Source organism: Nannospalax galili, unplaced genomic scaffold (genome assembly GCF_000622305.1).
Source record: "Nannospalax galili isolate Female #2095 unplaced genomic scaffold, S.galili_v1.0 scaffold500, whole genome shotgun sequence".
Taxonomy (NCBI): Eukaryota; Metazoa; Chordata; class Mammalia; order Rodentia; family Spalacidae; genus Nannospalax; species Nannospalax galili.
Genome location: NW_008347292.1, coordinates 1,897,001 through 1,916,254, shown reverse-complemented (window position 1 = coordinate 1,916,254; position 19,254 = coordinate 1,897,001). Strand labels below are relative to the sequence as shown.

Here is a 19,254-nt window from a genome sequence, read left to right as displayed (position 1 = left end):
ATCTCCTGTCAAATTTTCTTATTGAGTTGCTTAATTGTCTGTTTTCACCTAAATTAAAAATGTCTTACCATAAACTCACCTGAGCTGAAGAAACAAGTGTCCCAAACAGAGGAGATAAAATATCTACAAAGACAAAACATAGATTCTCAGATAAAAATCCTCTAGTCAAAACCATAACAACTATCTTATTCAACAGTCACTGACAAAATTTGGCTCTTAAAATGGTCAACTGAAAAGGCACTACAGAGGTAGACTGTAGTATTTCGTAAAACCCATGAAAAGTTTTCCCTGCACTACTAAATGATATTTATTACATATTTCTAGACAAAATAGAATCTAAAACTGAAACCTAAAACTCAGTCCTGGCTAACTGGTCCATTTTGGACTATCAGTACCACATTCATGATGTCCATTCTTCTAGGATTTCTGAATTTTACTTCCTTCCGTATCATTCAAGTTCCCAACACCACTCCGCTTGAGCCTGCATCCCACAACTCCAGACTTCTGTCCTTAGTGCTCTTGGTCACCTCTGGGGATAGCCAATGTGGCTCCCCCTCAAGCCTGACTTTAGAGAGGTTAGAAAGGCCACTGCTCATGACACCATGGTTACCGCCAGCTTCCCCTGTACAGGACTTATCAAGGCTAGACACCATTCTTGGCCCTTTCCATGCCCTTTCTCCTCCTAGGGATTTTCTGAGGTAAGGTCTGTTATTCCTCTACTTTAGACGAGGAGAATCTCTGTAGGAGGCTATCCATGACCATATTGCTAAGAAGGGTCAGAGTTGGGGTTTGACCCAGGATGTCTAGCTCTTGGTTGTTCATATCTAGAGTTGCCTCTGAGGAGGAAGTGGGCTGGTTTACTAATTTGATAGTCCCTGAGCACTTTCTTCTGGACACTAAACTAGATGCTGTGGTATAAAGATTTTGAAAGAATAAAAACATACTAGTAGGGCGGTTCCTACCTTATCTGGAGATTAGCACAATTGAGATATTATTTCTTCCATCTGGCACCCATTGGCATCTCTACCTTTCTAAACTTTATCCATCTTCCAAGGACCACTGGAAGTTCCCTTTCCCCCACGAGATCTAAAGAACCTATAATTATGACCAGTGTCAGCATCCTATATTAAACAACATGGATTCAGACACAATGCCTGCATTCAAGTGTGGCTTTTCAATTTACCAGTTCTGATTGTGGAAGTTATTTAACTTTTCTAAAAAGCAGAGCTGTCATTCGTCCAAGAACATTTACAGTACCTCATTAGCCTGCTCTGAGAATTAAAATATATGCAAAATCTCTCATGTCATTTCCCCCTCCTTAAAGCTTGGTGCTTATAGCCACATTGTTATTATTTTATTACGTATAGCCAGCCTTTCAGACTTCTGTTTCCTATGCCAATCTCTCTCAAACAAGATAAAACCACTGACAACTATCTTATATTTCTTCAGAGTACCTACACAAGAGAGTCTCAAATTCTTGTAGAGCTGGGCTTTCTACATATGGCATTAAACACACCAACACACATCATATAGAAGAAACGCAGTGTACTCATATATTTGATATATAAAAACTGTGTTGAGGGTGAACATAATCTATTTCTTGAATATGAACCAGAGAAAAAGTTAATGTGATAGCATGCTTATTGTGTGTATCTGCCGTGTGAATGCACCGTGCTGGCCACTTCACCTATATGCTCCTGTTCTCCAGTCTAGTCCTGTGTTGACCACAGGGTAGATGAGAGGTGAAGGAGGGAACCTGTGCTTTGAGTTCACATATTCTGCTGCTCTGCCACGGAATGCAGAGAACCATCCAGAGACCATTTTCTCCCTCGTACTGGGGGCATCTTCAGTACTCTGTTTTGTTGCTTTGTCCTAGGAACCAAAACCAGGCTTTCAAGTAGATTCTCAAACCTGACTAGGCATCAGAATTCCCTGGAGGGTCTGTGAAAGCACAGTGGCAGGCCCTGGCCCCCAGGCTTTGATTTGATGAGTCTGAGATGGAAATGAGTACTGGTATTACTGAAGTACAAGAGACCAGGGACCAAACAGAACCACTGTTATGAAGCTTATGGCATTTAACAATGTTACTGGGTAAGTTTAATCTTTACCTTAAAAGCTAAACAGTTCTAAACACTATGTCACATGTAGTACTGGGGGCTGGGCTATAGGGCCTTGAGAAACACCCTGGCCTTCCCTGAGTAAACAATTTGCTGCCACAATCACTCACTCGCTTGTGGAAAACACTCCCCACCTCAAAAGCAGTAGGTAAGACCACAAGGTAGGGTTCCTGGAGGCCAATCTAGACTGCCCCCCTTTATTTACCAAGGGGAAACTGTTCAACAGCTGCTGGAAGCCCGGCTCTTACCCTTGATGTGGAGGGCTTTGGAATTGTACTTTGCCTTAATCCCTGAGACTCTAGTGAGGTAAAACTGGAAGGGGTTTCCTTTATCCAGCATGTCCCAGATGTCCTGGCCTTCCCCCGAAGTCTCATATTCCTCTTCTTGCCCTTGGGGCCTGTGGCTGGCGGGAGGACTCCGATCGGCAGCTCTCTGGGCAGTACTCATGCTGGGTAAGGAGACATCTTTTTTCTCTTGAGCCATGATGTCCTTAGGCAGTTCCTGCTGTGTCTCTGGTTGTAGTTCATCATCGCTGCTGGACAGACACCAGCCCAAGTCTTCCTGGGAACCACTCTTCTGCTTTTTAGGGGCTAACTCTGAATCTGTGTTGCTGAATTTCACAGGTGAGACCTGTCTCTTGTGTGCAGCTTTGCGAGCCTCAGAGCAGGTGTACGTGGGCTCCCTCGATGCTGTCTGCCCAGCCTGGGGCAGAGAGGATGTTGATGGCTTGTCAGATTTGGGCTTTTCATCCTCACTTTCGTCACTACTGGATATTGTCCACCTCCCATAATTGCCTTCCTGAGACATTATCCTTCTGAAAAGGAAAGGTGGAAACGTTATTTTCCACTCAGCAGGCAATTGGCAACATCTTTATTGCCATCAAAGTCCCTACCAGATGAGACTGCGGGACATGTGGCACTGCTGCTGCCAGGGGCTGAGCCACTTAGCCATGACCAGGGTCTCCATGAGGGGTGGACAAAGCGACAGCGAGCACCCGGCCACCTCCTCCTTCCCTTTGTCTTTCAAGCTAGACCCTGGGAAAGGATTAAGGCCACCTTAAGGAACTTAGAAAATTAAAAAAAAAAATTATCTTTATGTGTATGAGTGTTATGCTGCATTATGTAAGTGCACCCATACAGCAGAGGTCAGAAGAAGGCATTGGATCCCCTGGAACTGGAGTTATAGAAGGTTGTTAGACACTATTTGGTGCTGGGACTGAACCTGGGTTCTTTACAAGAACAACGAATGCTCTTTACTGCTGAGCCATCTCTCCAGCCCATCTTAAGGAACTTTTTAAGAGTAATTCTGATCATGCTCATTTTTTACTTTATTATTTTAGTTTTAGGTGCTGGGGACTGAACTCACGGCCTTAGGCTTGCTAGGCAATAGCTTTACCACTGAGTTAAATCCCAAACCCCCATGTCTATTAAAAAAAAATCATTATACTTACTTATTTAGTGTGTGCGTGTGTGTATGGTACATATATACCATGGTCCATGTGTGGAGGTCAGAGAACAACCTGCAGAAGTTTGTTTTCTCCTTCCATCACATGGAACCTAGGGATTGAACTCAGGTTGTCAGGCTTGGTAGCAAGTGCCTTGACCATTCAGCCATTTTACCAGTGGATATATGTATACCCATATATGTGTGTGTGTTTGTGTATGTATATATAATTATTACTGTTAGATTTCATTTTGTGTGTGGGTATGTGTGTAAATGGAGGTCACTGGACAAGCTGAGGGAGTCAGTTCTCTCCCTTCACCATGTGGGTGCGGGGGATTGAAATCAGGCTGTCAGGCTTGGCAGCAAAGCGCCTTTACCCACTGACCCATCTTGCCGGCCCACGCTCAAATTTTTAAAGTAGAAGTGGAACAAATAGATTTAACTTTCTTCAAGTACAACCACCCAGAAGACTTCAGTGACAAGAAAGTCTTACTTTCCCAAAGACAGGCACACACCATTAACTCAGCCAAGCCTTTGTGAGGAAAGTCAAATGTGTATACTCAGTACTGCCACAAGGACCCAACTAACTTTGGATGATTATCTTATTGGCCATGTCATAAATCAAACTACTACAACCTGCAGGAAAGAATTTGTAGTGAAGCAAAACACTTTTGTGTTCCAAACCACAGAGCTAATCTAATTTCTACTTTCTTGCTCTGAGGAGAGAAAAATAGATGAAATATGTACTTTTGGTGTTAACTAAAAACTGCATTCAATTCAATAATAAAGGGCTAAGTAGGTTTTCCAGCAGATCCTTAATTGATATCTTTAACAGGTTAGCACCAGATTCTGAGCAAAGGTGCAATACTCGAGAGTGTGTGCTTTGATGGTCAGGGTGTCTTCAAGGTTTTCTGTTTCAAAGACACTAAACAGGATGCCATTGTAAGTAGGGTTAACCAAGACAGACTGCTGTATTACTCTATTCAAAGAATTCACATTTCCTGTGTGTATGTGTATATATAATTATTACTGTTAAATTTTGTTTTACAAAACAAACAGGAAAGCTTGATTCTACGCCAGACGTTAAAAATGAATACACATGCATGCTAAAAACATCTATCACTTCTCATAATTTCTCACTTACCCAGCAACTACTTTAATTAATTGCCAGTCAGATCACCCAAGGTTTCTTCTGTAAATTATACTTTTCAGGGAACTCTTCTGTGAAGTGCAAGAGACACATCCTCCATGGTTCAATGTCACTGTTAACCCCAGCTAGCTCGGACACTACAGCCAAAGGCTTGGAGGCTGCAGAAGTGGTTGGGCTGCTTGCGCCTACAGTAGCTGACCCTAGGCTCTGTCTAGGTATTTTGGGCCCTCATATTTGCTTTCTAAATATTTTAGTAATTTCCATGATGTCCAACTCACTTCTGGAGGCTGTGAGAACTTAGTTTAGATATTTTACTAAATTGTTTCTAATCTACAAGGGTTAAACAAACAAAAAACTAGCTAACCAAACTACGACAAGTGCACCTTGAGTGTTAACAGGGTCTGTTACCTTTTTATTAAATTTACATCCCTTTAATGTTCTAGACTCTAAAGGCTGGTAGACAGACAGACTTAAGCAGTCCCAATGTGCTTTTAAGGAACTATTTAACAGTTACAATCTTATGAATTTAAAAGAACCACTTAAGGAAAATCTCTGAATGTTTTGACTTCTTTTTTTAAAAAAATATTTATCAGAGTCAGGCATGGTGGTGACGCCTTTAATCCCAGCTGAGGCTACAGGGAGACCCTGTCTCAAAAAGACCAAAAAAAATTTTTATTTATTATTTTTATTTTATGTAAATTAGTGTATTAGCTGCATATGTAAGTGCACCCGTGTCATGCAATGCCCTAGGAGGACAGAAGAAAGCGTCAAAATCCCCTGGAGTTACAGACAGTTGTTAGCCACCATGTGGGCGCTGGGAATTGAACCCCAGTCCACTGCAAGAGCAGTCAGTGCTCTTAACCATTGAGTCATCTCTCCAGCCCTGCTTCTTTTGACTTCTAAAGCAACTGTAAAGCAGGGAACTTGGTACCAGAAACTTCAATTAAGAGGTCTCATGCAGAGGCTTTGCAGAGTCTGGTCTTGGAAGGACTGATTCTCCAAAAGGACCTCCCTTCTCCCCTGAGGGCTTCCTGAGGTTCTCACTCCACATGTGGTCCTGAGTATTCCAGCTTTGATGTTGGACCTCTCCCATTGCCAGGCACCAACAGGCTTTCCATTATTTTTCTATTACTCTTCTACAGCTGCAGTATGCCTTCACCTATGCCCAACTGAACTTCTAGAAATAAAAATCAATCTGGGGTGTGGGGTAAAGACATGGCTCAGCAGTTACGAACACTGGCTGCTCTTGCAGAGAACCCAGGTTCATTTCCTAGCACCCACATGGTAGCTAACAACCATCTGTAACTCTGGTTCCAGGGGAATCCAACACCCTCTTCTGACCTCTGCAGGCATTGCATGACACCTGTGTACTTACAAACATGCAGGCAATAAACTCATACACAAAAAATAAAAATACATAATTTTTTTTTAAAAAAAGAAAGTACTGCAATAACTAAACTGATATAATTCTCAAACTAAAAATATGTAATTATATATTAGAATATAAATTCACAATTCTATGTCTACTATAATTCTTGAATATTATTTACTAACAAAACTGTACTACAAAGCTTCAACAATAATGTGGTATTTGTCACCGTTCCTATGAGTTTGCCGTGAACTCCCTTTCCAAATTCTGCAACCTATACAAAGTCAATATAATCATGTTACTTCTTAAAGAAGGTAATGTTAATATTTTTTAATTAAAAAAAAGGAAAAACCCAAATAATAATAACTACAATAAACAACATTGCATTGGCAGTGAAAAAAAAGTGTTCTCAGGCTGGGCATGGTGGCACACAGCCATAACTCTAACACTTGTGAGGCTAAGACAAGAGGATACTGACTTTGAGGCCAGCTTGGGCAACACAGCAAGTTTGAGACTAGCCTGGGCTATATAGTGAGACCTTGTCTCAAAACAAAGTAAATAATTTTAAAAATTATGTGTGTGTATGTGTGTGGGGGGGATATGTGTATTTCAGTGCCCAATGAGGCCAGAAGAGGGCTGGAATTGGAGTTACAGGCAGTTTTAAGCCACCTAGCATGGGTGCTGAGAACTGAACTCTCATCCTCTGTAAGAGCAGTATACACTCTTACCTGCGAACTAGCTTTCTAGTTCCATAATACTTTCTTTTTAAAAGTTGGGTGGAGTCACACACCTGTAAGCCCAGAGCTGGGGAGGCAGACTGTGGATCTTTAGGACTGGGCAAACCCTTAGGGCTTGCTGGCCAGCTAGCCTACCCCACCTGGTGAGCTTAAACCAGTGAGAGACCCTGTCTCAAAAGCACAATTCCCCCCCCCCCCCCGTAAAGGAGAACCCATAAAAAGCCATGTTTACTGCTACTGTATTCACAACAGGAAAGGCAGGGAATCAGTCGAGACACCCATCAACAGATGAATGTATAATGAAAATGTGATAAAAAGAAACAATGGAATCCTACTCAGCTGTAAAGAAAAATGAAAAATTTCAGGCAAATGGATGGATCTGAAATATATATTAAGCGTGGTGACCCAAACTTAAAAAGACAAAAACCAGGCTGGAGAGATGGCCCAGCAGTTAAGAACACGGACTGTTCTTGCAGAAGACCTGGGTTCGAATCCCAGCACCCACATGGCAGCTAACAACTGTCCATAACTTCAGTTCCAGGGGATCCAACAGCCTCTTCTGTCCTCTGAGGACACTGCACAACACAGGTGCACTTACCTCCATGCAGGAGTAACATTCATACACATAAAAATAAATAAATAAAATATTTAAAAAAAAAAGAAAGACAAAAACCACATTCTCTTTCCTATACTTGTAACGTGTTTCTATGTGTGTGTAAATAGAGGTAAATGTGGGTAACATATAAAAAAAAAAAAACTAGAAAGGACACCAGGAGAAACTAAAAAGGGGTGTTGAGGAGGGTGAGGCTAAAATACAGCCGTCACATGAGAGCAGAGCGAAGAAGACTGGGGAGCAAGTTAGGAGGGGGAAGTTTAGGGGAGACGGAAGTTGGGGGTAAGACGCCACTAAAACACACTTTGTTTGAAAATGACATGATACCTAATATTTTGTAGGCAAATTTTAAAAATGAAATTAAAATCTTAAAATCCCAAACACAAAATGGTGGACAGCACCTGAGGCATGACACTTGAGGTTGTCTCTAGGCCTCCACACGCACATGCACACACTTACACGCACTAAACAAAAAAAACTGTTTAAGGTCTTCAGGCTGGGCTGAGGGCTTTATCCCCAGCACTGCTAAAAATAAAACAAAATAAAACCAACCACCTGAGTATCGGACTTTGTCTTTAGATGCAGTCCCCACTTAGAGCATGGTGGCTGTCATTTGTAGTAGAAATGGTTCCACTTCCAGTTGGAGAAAGGAAGCTGTGTGCAGTTTTGAGACAGTCTTGCTATGCAGCCGAGACTGGCCCTGCACTCTCAATCTGGCTCCAGTTTCAACAGTGCTGAGATTCTAGGTGTGCACCAGCCAATCTAGCCTTTAAGAAGTCCTTTCAAATATCTGAAATTCAAAAATTCACGTACCATCCTGCACAGCGGCTATAATGAGCCCTATCTTGGGATCTGGGGGCGTGTGGCTGGCTGCAAGGAGCAAGGCTTGGAGAATGAGAGAACTGACAAACGCTGTGGCTTGTATCAAGGAGCTGGCATCCCAAACCTCAAGAACTCCGAACAAAGTCTCTATGAATCGCAACTATTTAGAAAACTTTTCCAGTTTTTAGTTTTCCCTCTATTTCCTACAATGACATGATGGTATCTGCACCCATAGAGTAGGACAGGTAGGTCAAATAAAGCAAAAACAAAGCTTTGAAAAAGACATTTCTCAGAGACAGAGAGCCCTTTGTTTGGTCCTAGCTTAATACATAGTTTAAGTTTGGGAATTGCTGATTAAATAACATGTTTGAGGGCTGTTTGCCACTTAAAGGCAAGTAGCCTTTGTGGCACATTAATGAAATTGCAGTTCATCATTCCATTCAGCAGGTTACCACCTCTTTATGAATCAAGGTCCTTTGTTGAAGAAGGGCTGTTGTTACAAAAGCACCAAGATCAACCAGGAACTGACTTTTAGTTTGAAGAATGAATCTGGCCACCCGCATCAGCTTTTACTGCTCCCTCATATAGGACCAGGTTTCCAGTATGCTAGGAGCTTTTGGCACCAAGGTGTAGTGTGACAAGTGTCATCGCTGTTTATTTTCCCTGATGGACAGTGCCTGGTCCAGTGTAGGCCCAAAGTCACACTTTCAGTAAGTGCTGTCAAAAGAACTGAGACTGCGATACATGAGTGGGCCAACCCAAGTCCCAGCACTGACTCAGTGCAGCAGCTTTTCCCATAGTGGGGGTAACTGAGGCTGGCCATAGAGGGCTTCACATCATGGCAGTACTTCCTCTCCCTTTCCAACACAATCTCTGCTTAAATCAAGGAGAAAGCTGCAGTGTTGAAGAAATGCTTTAAATTTTGCTTCTGAACCAATAGCAGGCTCCAGGCTCTGCTGCAAGCACCCGTAACATGGTTCCCTGTCAGCAGAATGCAGCTGTGATGGTTTGAATGATAATGTCCCCCATAGGCTCCAAGTATTTGGACATTCTGTCCCCAGGCGGTGGCGCTGTTTTGGGAGGTTTTAGAAGGTGTGGCTATCCTGGAGGAAGCATGTCACTGGGATGTCCAGTCATTCTCTTGCTTCCTGTGCCTGCGTGATGATGTGAGAGTTTAGCTTCTGCTGCTCCTGCTCCAGCCACCTCCAGCCACTATGCCTCCCTGCCATGACGGACTGTAATTCCCCTGGAACCATAATAAACTCTTCCTTCTATAAATTGCTTGGGTCAGTATTTCTATCACAGCAACAGAAAAGTGACTGATACAGTAATTGGTACCGAGAGTGGGGTGTTGGCTGTGAAGAACCTGACCATGTGGGGTTTTGGAAAAATGTGGAAGGCTTTGGAAGTTTGGGCTAGAAAAGTGGTTGATTGTTGTAAGCAGAGGTTAACAGGCCATTCTAGTAAACACCTGGAAGAAAGTAGTGCTGAGAACAATGTAGTTCCAGAGGGAAATAAGGACTTAAGCACTTGGGATCTTTTGGCAAAGAGTCTGGCTGGAGTCTGCCCTTGACCTAAAAGCTTGCCTGAGGCTAAGTTGAAAAGCAATGGACTAATTTCTCTGGTGGAAGAAATTTCAAGACAGCCTAATGTAGAAATGGTGGCGTGGATATTAATGGTTGATATTATGCAGATCTACAGTGAAAAAGAACAAATGAGGCACAAAGAAATACAGTTTGGATTGAAAAAGAGCACTAGGAAGATAAATGTTGGAGCTTTATCATGTGCTAGAGAAGATCCCTTTGATAAGGAGATTAAAGTGATTAAGGAGGGGCCTAGAGATTGGATTTAAACAGTGGAGAGAGTGCCTCTGGGGCAAGACCACACCCAGTTGAGCCTCCAATTTGTGAAAGGAAAATGCTGCACCAGCCATGGAAGAGAAAAGCTTCTAAAATGGATAAAGCAGGCTGGAGTCCACCCCAAACTTGCAGTCAAACTTGGCAGTGTCGTTCACCCAGTGCTGGCTTTAGAGGCATGAACGTGAAAGAGTGAAGGGGTCATCAGTTCTTCCTCTGAGGTTTCAGAGAGCCTTGGAGGCCAGGCAGCATGAAGCAGGGGTGCCCTTGCCTAGAGAAGGCCCTGATAGGCCATTGTGTGAAGCTGTGAAGGTGAAGCCTGGTTGGCAATGGAGACCCCCCAATTAGTTTGTGATGTCAGAGCTGTGAGGCATCTGCCAAGCAGACCTGCATACAGGGAGTGGTACCAGCACAAGAGAGAGAGATGTGTGTTGCATGCAGCAAAGCTAGAGAGGCTGAGCCATCTAAGCCCTTTGGAAGTAAAGTCCCAGAAGTTGGACGTGGAGCTACTGGATTTGGTGTTTGCCCTCCTGATTTTTGGTCTTGTTTTGGTCCAGTATTTCCTTACTATGCCTCCATTCCTCCCTTTTGGAATGGTAATGTGTATTCGGTCCCACTGTATGTTGTATGTAATTTGTCTTTTGATTTTATAGAGGCTTACAGTTAAGATATTTACCTGAGTCTCAGAAAAGACTGGGCTGTGGACTTTTAAATAGTATTGAGACATAGTATTGAGACTGATAAAGACTATGGGGATTTTTAAAGTTGGACTAAATGCATTTTGCATTTTATATGATCATCAGCCTATAGGGGCCAGGGGATGGAATGTGATGGTTTGAATGATAATGTCCCCCATAGGCTCCAAGTATTTGGACATTCTGTCCCCAGACGGTGGCACTGTTTTGGGAGGTTTTAGAAGGTGTGGCTATACTGGAGGAAGCATGTCACTGGGGGTGGGCTTAGAGAGTTCTTAAGCCTGGCCAGATATCCAGTTGCTCTCTTGCTTCCTGTGCCTGAGTGATGATGTGAGAGCTTCATTTCTGCTGCTCCTCTTTCAGCCACCTCCGGCCATCATGCCATGACCGGCTATAATTCCCCTGGAACTGTAAGCTCAAATAAACTCTTCCTTCTATAAATTGCTTGGGTCAGTGTTTCCATCACAGCAACAGAAAAGTGACTAATACAGCAGCTCATGGCTCCATGACCGTAGCTATGATAGCAAAACAAACTTTACTTTTTAAAAGTTGTATTTACATAAAAGTGAATTGAAATAAATATTAAGAAAATAATAATGTGTGAAGAGAACCATCAAAAGTAGGATGGCAGGTGAGTGAATAAAATTTTGCAAATATTGCACCAAGATGCATTAGATGTTCATAAACATCTAATGAAATCCTGCTACCAAATGCCAACTTAGATTGTTGTCAGAGGTTTTACTAAGGGCTTAAAAAACATTGCTGCAGGGCTGGAGAGATGGCTCAAGGGGTAAGAGCACTTGCAATGCAAGCACCAGGACCTGAGTTCAGATTCCCAGGACCCACATAAAATCCAGGCATGTCTGCCTATACTTGTAACCCCAGCCTGGGAGGGGGAGTGGCAGGGACAAGCAGCCCCCAACAGCTGGCTGTTTTGTCAGCCTGGCAGAAACTCCCAGTTTCTGGTTCAATAAAAGACCTGTCTCAAGAGAATAAGGCAAAGTGATAGAAGACAACACATCCAAGCGTGCATGTGCCCATATTCTGTCTGTCTCTCACACACACACACAGTTGACCCAAAAGGGCATCCCCTTTAGAACTGTGACCGCTTCCTCTGAGCAGACCCAGTGGGGCACTTCTGTACGTCCAGCTGCTCCTTCTCGGAGCTTTAAGATGTAGACTCCTCAACGTGTGCCCAGCAGTAAGCAGACAAGGATCCCAGGTTCATTATTGGATGATAAATGTGCACTTGACCAGGTTAGCTAATTGCTGAGCCTCAGTTTCCTTATCAGTAAAATGGGTAGCACACTCACCTCCAGAGTACCTCCACTGAACACACTTTTTGATCAGCTACTACCAACCAGGCACTGGGAATAAGGAGCTACAGCGTACAACTTCTGTCCAGACAAACTTGATTTCAGGGTAAAAAGACGCAAATTAACACATAAAAACCTAAAAGTCAAGATGATTACAGATGCTCATTACATTTTACCGGAATGAGCTTTCTTTGGAATAATTTCTGGAGTAGCACCTGAGACCCGGAGATGGAAAGGCATCAACAGGTTAAAAGATGGGTGAGCGACATTCCAGGTAGATGGACTCAAACCTGCAAAAGCCAGTGGGACCTGCGTTCTAACTGTAAGGCCATGGTCCAAGAAGAGGAGGATGGGAGAAGACCGGACTCTGGAGTTTATTCTAGGAACAACGGGTGTTTTAATAAAGGGAGTTTCTTGGCCCGGTTAACCACTACAACTCTGGATAGACACATCGGGGTGAAGAGGCTCCTGCAGGATGCGGGGTGCCAGGTGCTAAAGGAGATGGCTAGGAATAGAAGTCGGTGGACTTGGGGTGCGCTACGGGAACCCTAAAGCTGCTAACGTTTCCGGGTGCTCAGCTCTGCCCACACACAAATGTAAGGGTAGAGACTCACTTTACCCTATCTACACCACGACCGTCCCCAGGATGGGGAAACTGAGTAAAGAGAGGTTCGGCGCCTGGCAGCACGTGGGGAGCGCTGCCCAGGCGCTGGGACCCTCCAACCGGCCACAGGACCCTGAGCTCCAAGGTCAGCAGGTGCGCCTGCAGCACCGCGGGGCGCCTGGACCCAGATCCAGGCTCCGGGGAGAGGGGACCCCGGCTGCACCACTTCCCTCGCGGCTCGCCCCCAGCCCGGCCGGCCTTGCAGAACCCCATCGGACTGCAGCACCCAGCAAGCCGCCATCAGGAGGGCGCGCACCCGGCCCGCGAAACAAGCCCACACCTACCTGGCTCGCGAGGCCGCCGCCGCCGCCGCAAGCTCGCCACTGAGGCTCGTCTGCGCATGCGCATATTTCAAACCCTCCGCCGCTGGGCGTCTCCCCACCACGCCGCTTCACCTTCCAGACGCCCGGGCCGCTGGGTCCTAAAGTCCGCCTCGTTCTGGGGACGGGCCGCGAGGCAAGTGGTGCAGCCAGGGTCCCCAGGGTGGGATACTCTCTCCCCGGAGCTCCGTCCAGGCTCAAACTTTAAAACTTGCTGCAGGAGAATAGTTTAATATTGAGTTCCCATAAAACCCGGAACCTCGAATGACTACTTCTCCTTTAAGACAGGTATGTTTCCATTCCTGCTGATTTTCCAGAAGAGTAGAGGGCTCTGTAAACCCATCTGGAAAACGAAACTCCTGCCTTTTCCTTGCCTTTTTCTACGGATGTTTGCTACGGAATGGGAGCTCTTTATTCCTTCGGTGTCCCTCAAATCAGGCATCACTGCACAAGGGTTGAATAATTCTGTGTGAACACTAACGAATCGTTTCGTTGAACTGTGCTAGACACAGTGTTAAGTGCAGGGATCACCAAGAGGACGGAAATAGACATAATAGCTACCCTGTGAGCTATACCCAATAGTCTGTTGATTTAAGTGTGTCTCGGAATTGGCCCAATTGGTTTGGTTCTTTTTGTGCTTTATTCACATTCTTTTTGCGTCTCCTACAAAGTGTAGAAGAGTTATGATTTGAAATAATCAAAAAGTTTATTGCAAGTTTGGTAGAGAGACTGGAAGCAACCGGGATGCGTTAAAAAAGCATCTAAGAGAGGCACTGGCGCCTCCCTCAGCTCGCTAGGAGCCTAGAAAACACAAAATGGGGCGGAACCAAGAGTGGAGGGAGGGGCCAAGGAATGGGCGGAGCCAAGGAGCCGTTGGTACGCAAAACTGTTAGCCAATCACCTTGGGGAATCAACGCCCAGTGTCTCGTAGGCCAGCCAATGGGAAGAGACATTGGAGATGCGCGGCGAAGTTGAGTGGAGGGATGGTGGGCGTGACCGGGCGGCGGTAGGCGTGGCCTGGCGGGTTGCGCGCTCCTGAGTTCTTCGAGCCGCGACTTGGCAGACCGAGCTAGGGCTGAGTGGGCCGCTATGTTTCTGTCTCTGGCGGGCGCTCGGCCCCGGGCGAGCGAAGTCAGCGCCTCGGAACGCAGGAAGTGGGTGGAAGTAGGTGTCGGAGCGCCTCTCGACTTCCACTGTGAGGCACTTTTGTCTCCGCTCTTGGGCTTCCCTCAGCTGGGTTGTACTTCGAAAAGGGCCGTACCTCGAAAAGGAGCTGCGCCCGGCCCGCTGCAGTGGATTGTCCGCTCCGCTCAAGCCGCTTCTCTCCCACGGTTCAAACCCCTGCGCGTGGCCTCACCTTGAGACTGAAACATTTTAAAGGAATTAGTTTGCATCAGCCTAGCGATCTAGTCGTTTACACTTTTGGGGCGGACGGCGGTGGTAGGGAGTAAATCTTAGCCCAGTAAATTTAGATTTCTTGGAATTAAAATTAGGCTAATGAAACCTCATTTTTAATGCCCTATGGCAGGGTTGAGTTCTAGATGTTCATGTTTCTGCTTGCTGTCTTATTAATTGAAGATGTGTAATATTCCTTAGGTATTTAAAGCATGCGATGAAGATAGAAAAGGATACCTAAGCAGAGAAGACTTCAAGGTTGCAATTGTGATGCTGTTTGGGTACAAGCCGTCCAAGGTTAGACCCTCTTTCATGTCTTCCCTCTCCTAATTCCCTCCTCTCTCCTTTGGATGAGAGTAAATCCTAAGAAAGTTGCCCAGGACCACTGTCTTGATTTTGTAGAGAAAATCATTGATTTATAAGCCCTTTTTAAAAAATTTTTTTTATTTTAGTGTATGAATGTATTGCCTGAATGTAAGTGCACCCCTGTCGTGTAGTGCGCACGGAGGGCGTCAGATTCCCCTGAAACTGGAGTTACAGACGATTGTTAGCCACCATGTGGATGCTGGGAATTGAACCTGGGTCCTCTGCCAGAGCAGCCAGTTCTCTTAACTCCTGAGCCATCTCTCCAGTCCCATATAAGCCCTTTTCTAAGGTGTTTCCAGTTTTGCTGAGTTTTCTTTGTTTTTAAAGGCCCAACACAGGGCCTTTGAATGAATTAGAAATCTATACCAGTGGAGCCAACAAACAACTTTACAGGTCAACTAATAATTTTACTAAATATGGGATGGTAGTGAGGGACGGCTGGGAGGGGGTATTGGTGAGAGAAGTAATTCACCTGCTAGTTGATATGCTTATCTCTTTTTCAGTTTGGAGAGACTTTGTTTAAATGTCAATGGTAATAGATTCATAGTCAAAGAAAATCCCACCCTTTCCTACTAGACTGGAGTCCCACTTCTTGGGAACTAACCAGTTTCTTGTGTATAGTTGTACATACACATGTAGGTTAGTTTTTTACTGAAAACAACAGCTGCTAACTATTTTAACATGTATATTTTCACTTAATGACATCGCCCCAAAGCACACACCATTACCACCTTTTGAGAAAGTAGCTGTGGGAGCTGGAGACATAGCTTAGCAGTTAAGAGCACTGACTGCTCTTGCAGAGTACCTGGGTGGATTCTCATCACCCACATGATGGGACAACTGTCCATAACTCCAGGTCCAGGGGGTTCAATGCCCTCTTCTGACCTCTGTGGGCACTGTATGACATGGGTGCACTTAGATACATTCAGGCAATACACTCATACACATAAAAATACAAATAAATAGAATGCAAAAGAAAATTGTATGGTATTGTATGTGGCTGGTCTCCTTTTCATTGTTTTTATGTAGGACTTGAATTAATTTCAGTTTCTGTAAGCATTGCCTCAATGAGCTTCCTTTCGGTCTAAATACATATGCACATAGATTATATCCTTTTGGAATATATATTGAGAATCCCTAGATATATAATTGCAGAACTTGGGAGCCTGAGGCAGAGGATCAGGAGTTTAAGGCCAGTTTGGGCTCATGATGAGACAGTTTCAAAACAATGGAAACAACCCAAAATATCAAAATTCCTAGAAATATAATTGCCATGTCCCAGGATATATACATTTGTAATTTTCAATGTTTTTATTATCACATGTTATTTTTGCATAATAATGGGTTTCATTATGACATTTTCATACATGCACATAATGTATTTTGATCATGTTCAGCTCTTATTACCCTCTCTTAGTCCCTTCTTCCTCCCACTTTGTCTTCTCAACTATCCTCCTCCTTCTATAATGTGTGTGTGTGTGTGTGTGTGAGAGAGAGAGAGAGAGACAGAGACAGAGACAGAGACAGAGACAGAGAGAAGGGCCATGACCCAGTGAGTGTTGCTTACAGGAGCATGGGCACCTTTCCAGTAGCTACACTACTGAATAAAGTATCACTTCCTCCCCCATCAACTGTTAAGCCTGTATAAATCCTCAGGGGAGGGATGGAGTCCCATGTGCTCCTCCCCCTTCCATGACGGGGTGTTGACGGGGTGCAAGCAATCACAACTGCTTTGAGTTCAAGAGTGCAGAAGCCATATCATGTCAGATGTCATGATTCCACACACACCCCCAACTTTCTCTGGTCCTTGCATTCTTTCCACTCCCCTTCTTCCATGGTGTTTCCTGAGCCTTGGAGGGTACCTTTCAAGGGAGTACCTTGGAGAGAACCTTGAAATTTTGTTAGCTGTTACTCTCTAGAAAAGGCTGCACAATGCTTGAACCAACCTGAGCCAAACTTCAATGAGCCTAATTTAGGAAGATGTTTCCTACTTACCCCAGTCTTAGTGCTGTTCTGCTTACTTGTTAACATACAGTCTAGAGACAGATCCATTCTTGTTACCGTGCTGAACTAATAAAGTCAAGACACTGTCAAAATTCAAGAAAATAAACTACAACCATCAAGCAGATGGAGCACTCTAGTCTGCCTGGCATGCCCTCCCTCTTTCTGGATGGGGCAGGGTTCACCTGTTCCTCATGAGTAGGTTTTACCTATCCTTGGCTCAGTGCAGCCAGGGACTCTGTGATGTTCTACTTCTGCACCCTTCAGTATGCTTGAATACAGTACAACTCTACAGTAAATGTGTTCTGTTTTCCTCCAGGTCCAATGCATGAGCAGCCCGGGGTATTCAGAATGGTTTGATTACTTAGAGATCCTTAGCTATGGTGAGTTGGTTACTGAGTTCAGAGAAGTAGTCCTGGCCCTGAAATTGTAGCCTTGCTGCTAACCTGCAATCATTTCCCCTGGAGTCCCAAGACAGATGACCTGCAAAGGCTGAACTTGGTAGAACATTGTATTTACCTGGAAAGATAGCTGCTTTCATTTTTAGTCTATTTTGTTTTTAAACTTTAGAACAGGTGAGAAATTTAATGACAGGTACAGTGGTATGGTAATGTGCATACAGTTTTGAAATTTGATAGGCATGCACTTTATATACTGGGTTGAGGTTTTACATCTTTAAAAATATTTTAAAATTATATTTGTATGTATGTGAGTATGTGTGTGGTGGGCACGTGCCACAGCATGAGTGGAGGTCAGAGGAACTTGCAGGAGTGGCTTCTCTGCTTCCATCATATGAGTCCCAAGTATCAAACTCAGGTCACCAGACTTAGCAGCAAACTTACCATATCACTGGCCCTTAACATTTTATTTTTCAGGCAAGTGAAATATTTAATGGTTACAGATCACTAAACAATAAAGTACTAACATAGCAAATCACCTCTACACTCACTAGTCATTTATACAATGAACTTTATTAGATAGGTGACATTAAATATACACTCTGCAGTAAATTTGGCCGGTTTTAAATTTTGTACTAAGTTAAGTACTGGAGTTTAATTTTTTTTTTCTTTTTGAGAAAGGGTCTCCCTGTAGCACCAGCCTGGAACTTGCTATGTTTACCAGGCTGCCCTGGATCTCACAGAGATCCACCTGCCACTGCCTCCTGAGTGCTGGGATTAAAGGTGTGTACCACCATGCTCAGCCTTGGAGTTTAATATTTTAGTTATTTTTATTTTTATGTGTATGAGTGTATCGCATGCATGTATGTAGGGGTACCTGTATTGCAATGCCCAAGGAGGTCAGAAGCGGACATTGGATCCCCAGGAACTGGCACTGCAGATGGTTCTTTAGCTGCCATGTGGGTGCTGAGAATTGAATCCTGGTCCTCTGCAAGAGCAACCAGTGCTCTTAACCGCTGAGCCATGTCTCCAGCCCCAAGTTTAACTTTTTAATATTGCATTTGAACAACTGAAATACTGATTGTAGGTTAATAAGTTAAATAATATGAAATTTTTCTATCCTAGCAAGTGTGTATTTTGAAGTGCTATTGCAAGGTATTATTTTGAACAAGCATAGCACTACAATATTTCATGAAAGACTTAAGTAACAATTTATATGCTGATGTACTTGTTTGCATAATGAAATTTATTAAATAGTTCTGTTTAATAAAAGGAATACTTGCTAGTTACAGAGATGTGAAGATGAATGAAACACAGTCCCTGCTTCAAAGCAATTTATATTTTTGTATAGACAGACTTACAGAACTGTAATAGATACCAAGACAGAGAAGATAGTTAACACACAGAAAGAAGGACAAAATGGGTGGGAGGGCAGCTGTGCTAGGTGTCCAGATGTCCTTTAGACTAGAGAAACTCACTACTGACATGACATGTCTGGGACCCTCTGTGGGCAGTAGGACCAGTTAATGCCCTGGTGATTGCCTGGAAGTACTGGTGGTAAAAGAGTAGTGTAACCACCCAGTAAGAGAGAATTCAGGTGGACTGATACTATCAAGAAAGAATTCAGGAGGAGTAGGTTCATGGGAGTCAGCTCCAGGCAAATTGAATTTGAGGTGTCTTGCAGGTGATTCACCTATATTTGGTTGTCAGATACTGTACTGAGTATCAAGGTCCTGCCTATCTTAAATATACGAACAATAGGGACACCTGGCTAGTTCAGTTGGTAGAGCATGAGACACTTAAATATGGGAACTGCAGTTGGTTAGAGAGGTAAGGGCTGGAGTAGATTTGGGGCTCCTCAGTTTACAAGGAGTAACTCAAATTGTAAGACTGAAAGGCATGACATAGGAAGCTTTTTGCAGGGTATAAAGAGCTCTAGGCCAGGGAAAGAACTTTCAAGAAGCCTGAATTTAAAGGTAGGGAACTCATGAA

At 44.0% G+C, this 19,254-nt stretch overlaps 2 protein-coding genes across 10 annotated transcripts in view; one reads left to right on the top strand and one right to left on the bottom strand.

Annotated features, from left to right (window-relative positions):
• Positions 1-13,131, bottom strand: part of Tdp1 (tyrosyl-DNA phosphodiesterase 1) — a 107,240-nt gene extending 94,109 nt beyond the window's left edge. For all 3 annotated transcript variants that reach the window (XM_017800806.2, XM_008843804.3, XM_017800807.2), the window contains exons 1-3: positions 13,067-13,131; positions 2,366-2,931; positions 80-123 (exon numbers count right to left, since the gene is read on the bottom strand). In XM_017800806.2, the coding sequence (XP_017656295.1) occupies positions 80-123; positions 2,366-2,924 (603 nt within the window). In that variant the 5' untranslated portion in view covers positions 2,925-2,931; positions 13,067-13,131. The remainder of the gene's footprint in view (positions 1-79; positions 124-2,365; positions 2,932-13,066) is intronic.
• Positions 13,132-13,212: 81 nt separating this feature from the next.
• Positions 13,213-19,254, top strand: part of Efcab11 (EF-hand calcium binding domain 11) — a 205,976-nt gene continuing 199,934 nt past the window's right edge. For 3 of the 7 annotated variants that reach the window (XM_029568633.1, XM_029568631.1, XM_029568632.1), the window contains exons 1-2: positions 14,078-14,302; positions 14,699-14,794. In XM_029568633.1, the coding sequence (XP_029424493.1) occupies positions 14,192-14,302; positions 14,699-14,794 (207 nt within the window). In that variant the 5' untranslated portion in view covers positions 14,078-14,191. Of the gene's footprint in view, positions 13,391-14,077; positions 14,303-14,698; positions 14,795-19,254 lie in introns of those variants that run through there. The other 4 variants (XM_017800804.2, XM_029568634.1, XM_029568630.1 and 1 more) reach the window with 4 other exon arrangements.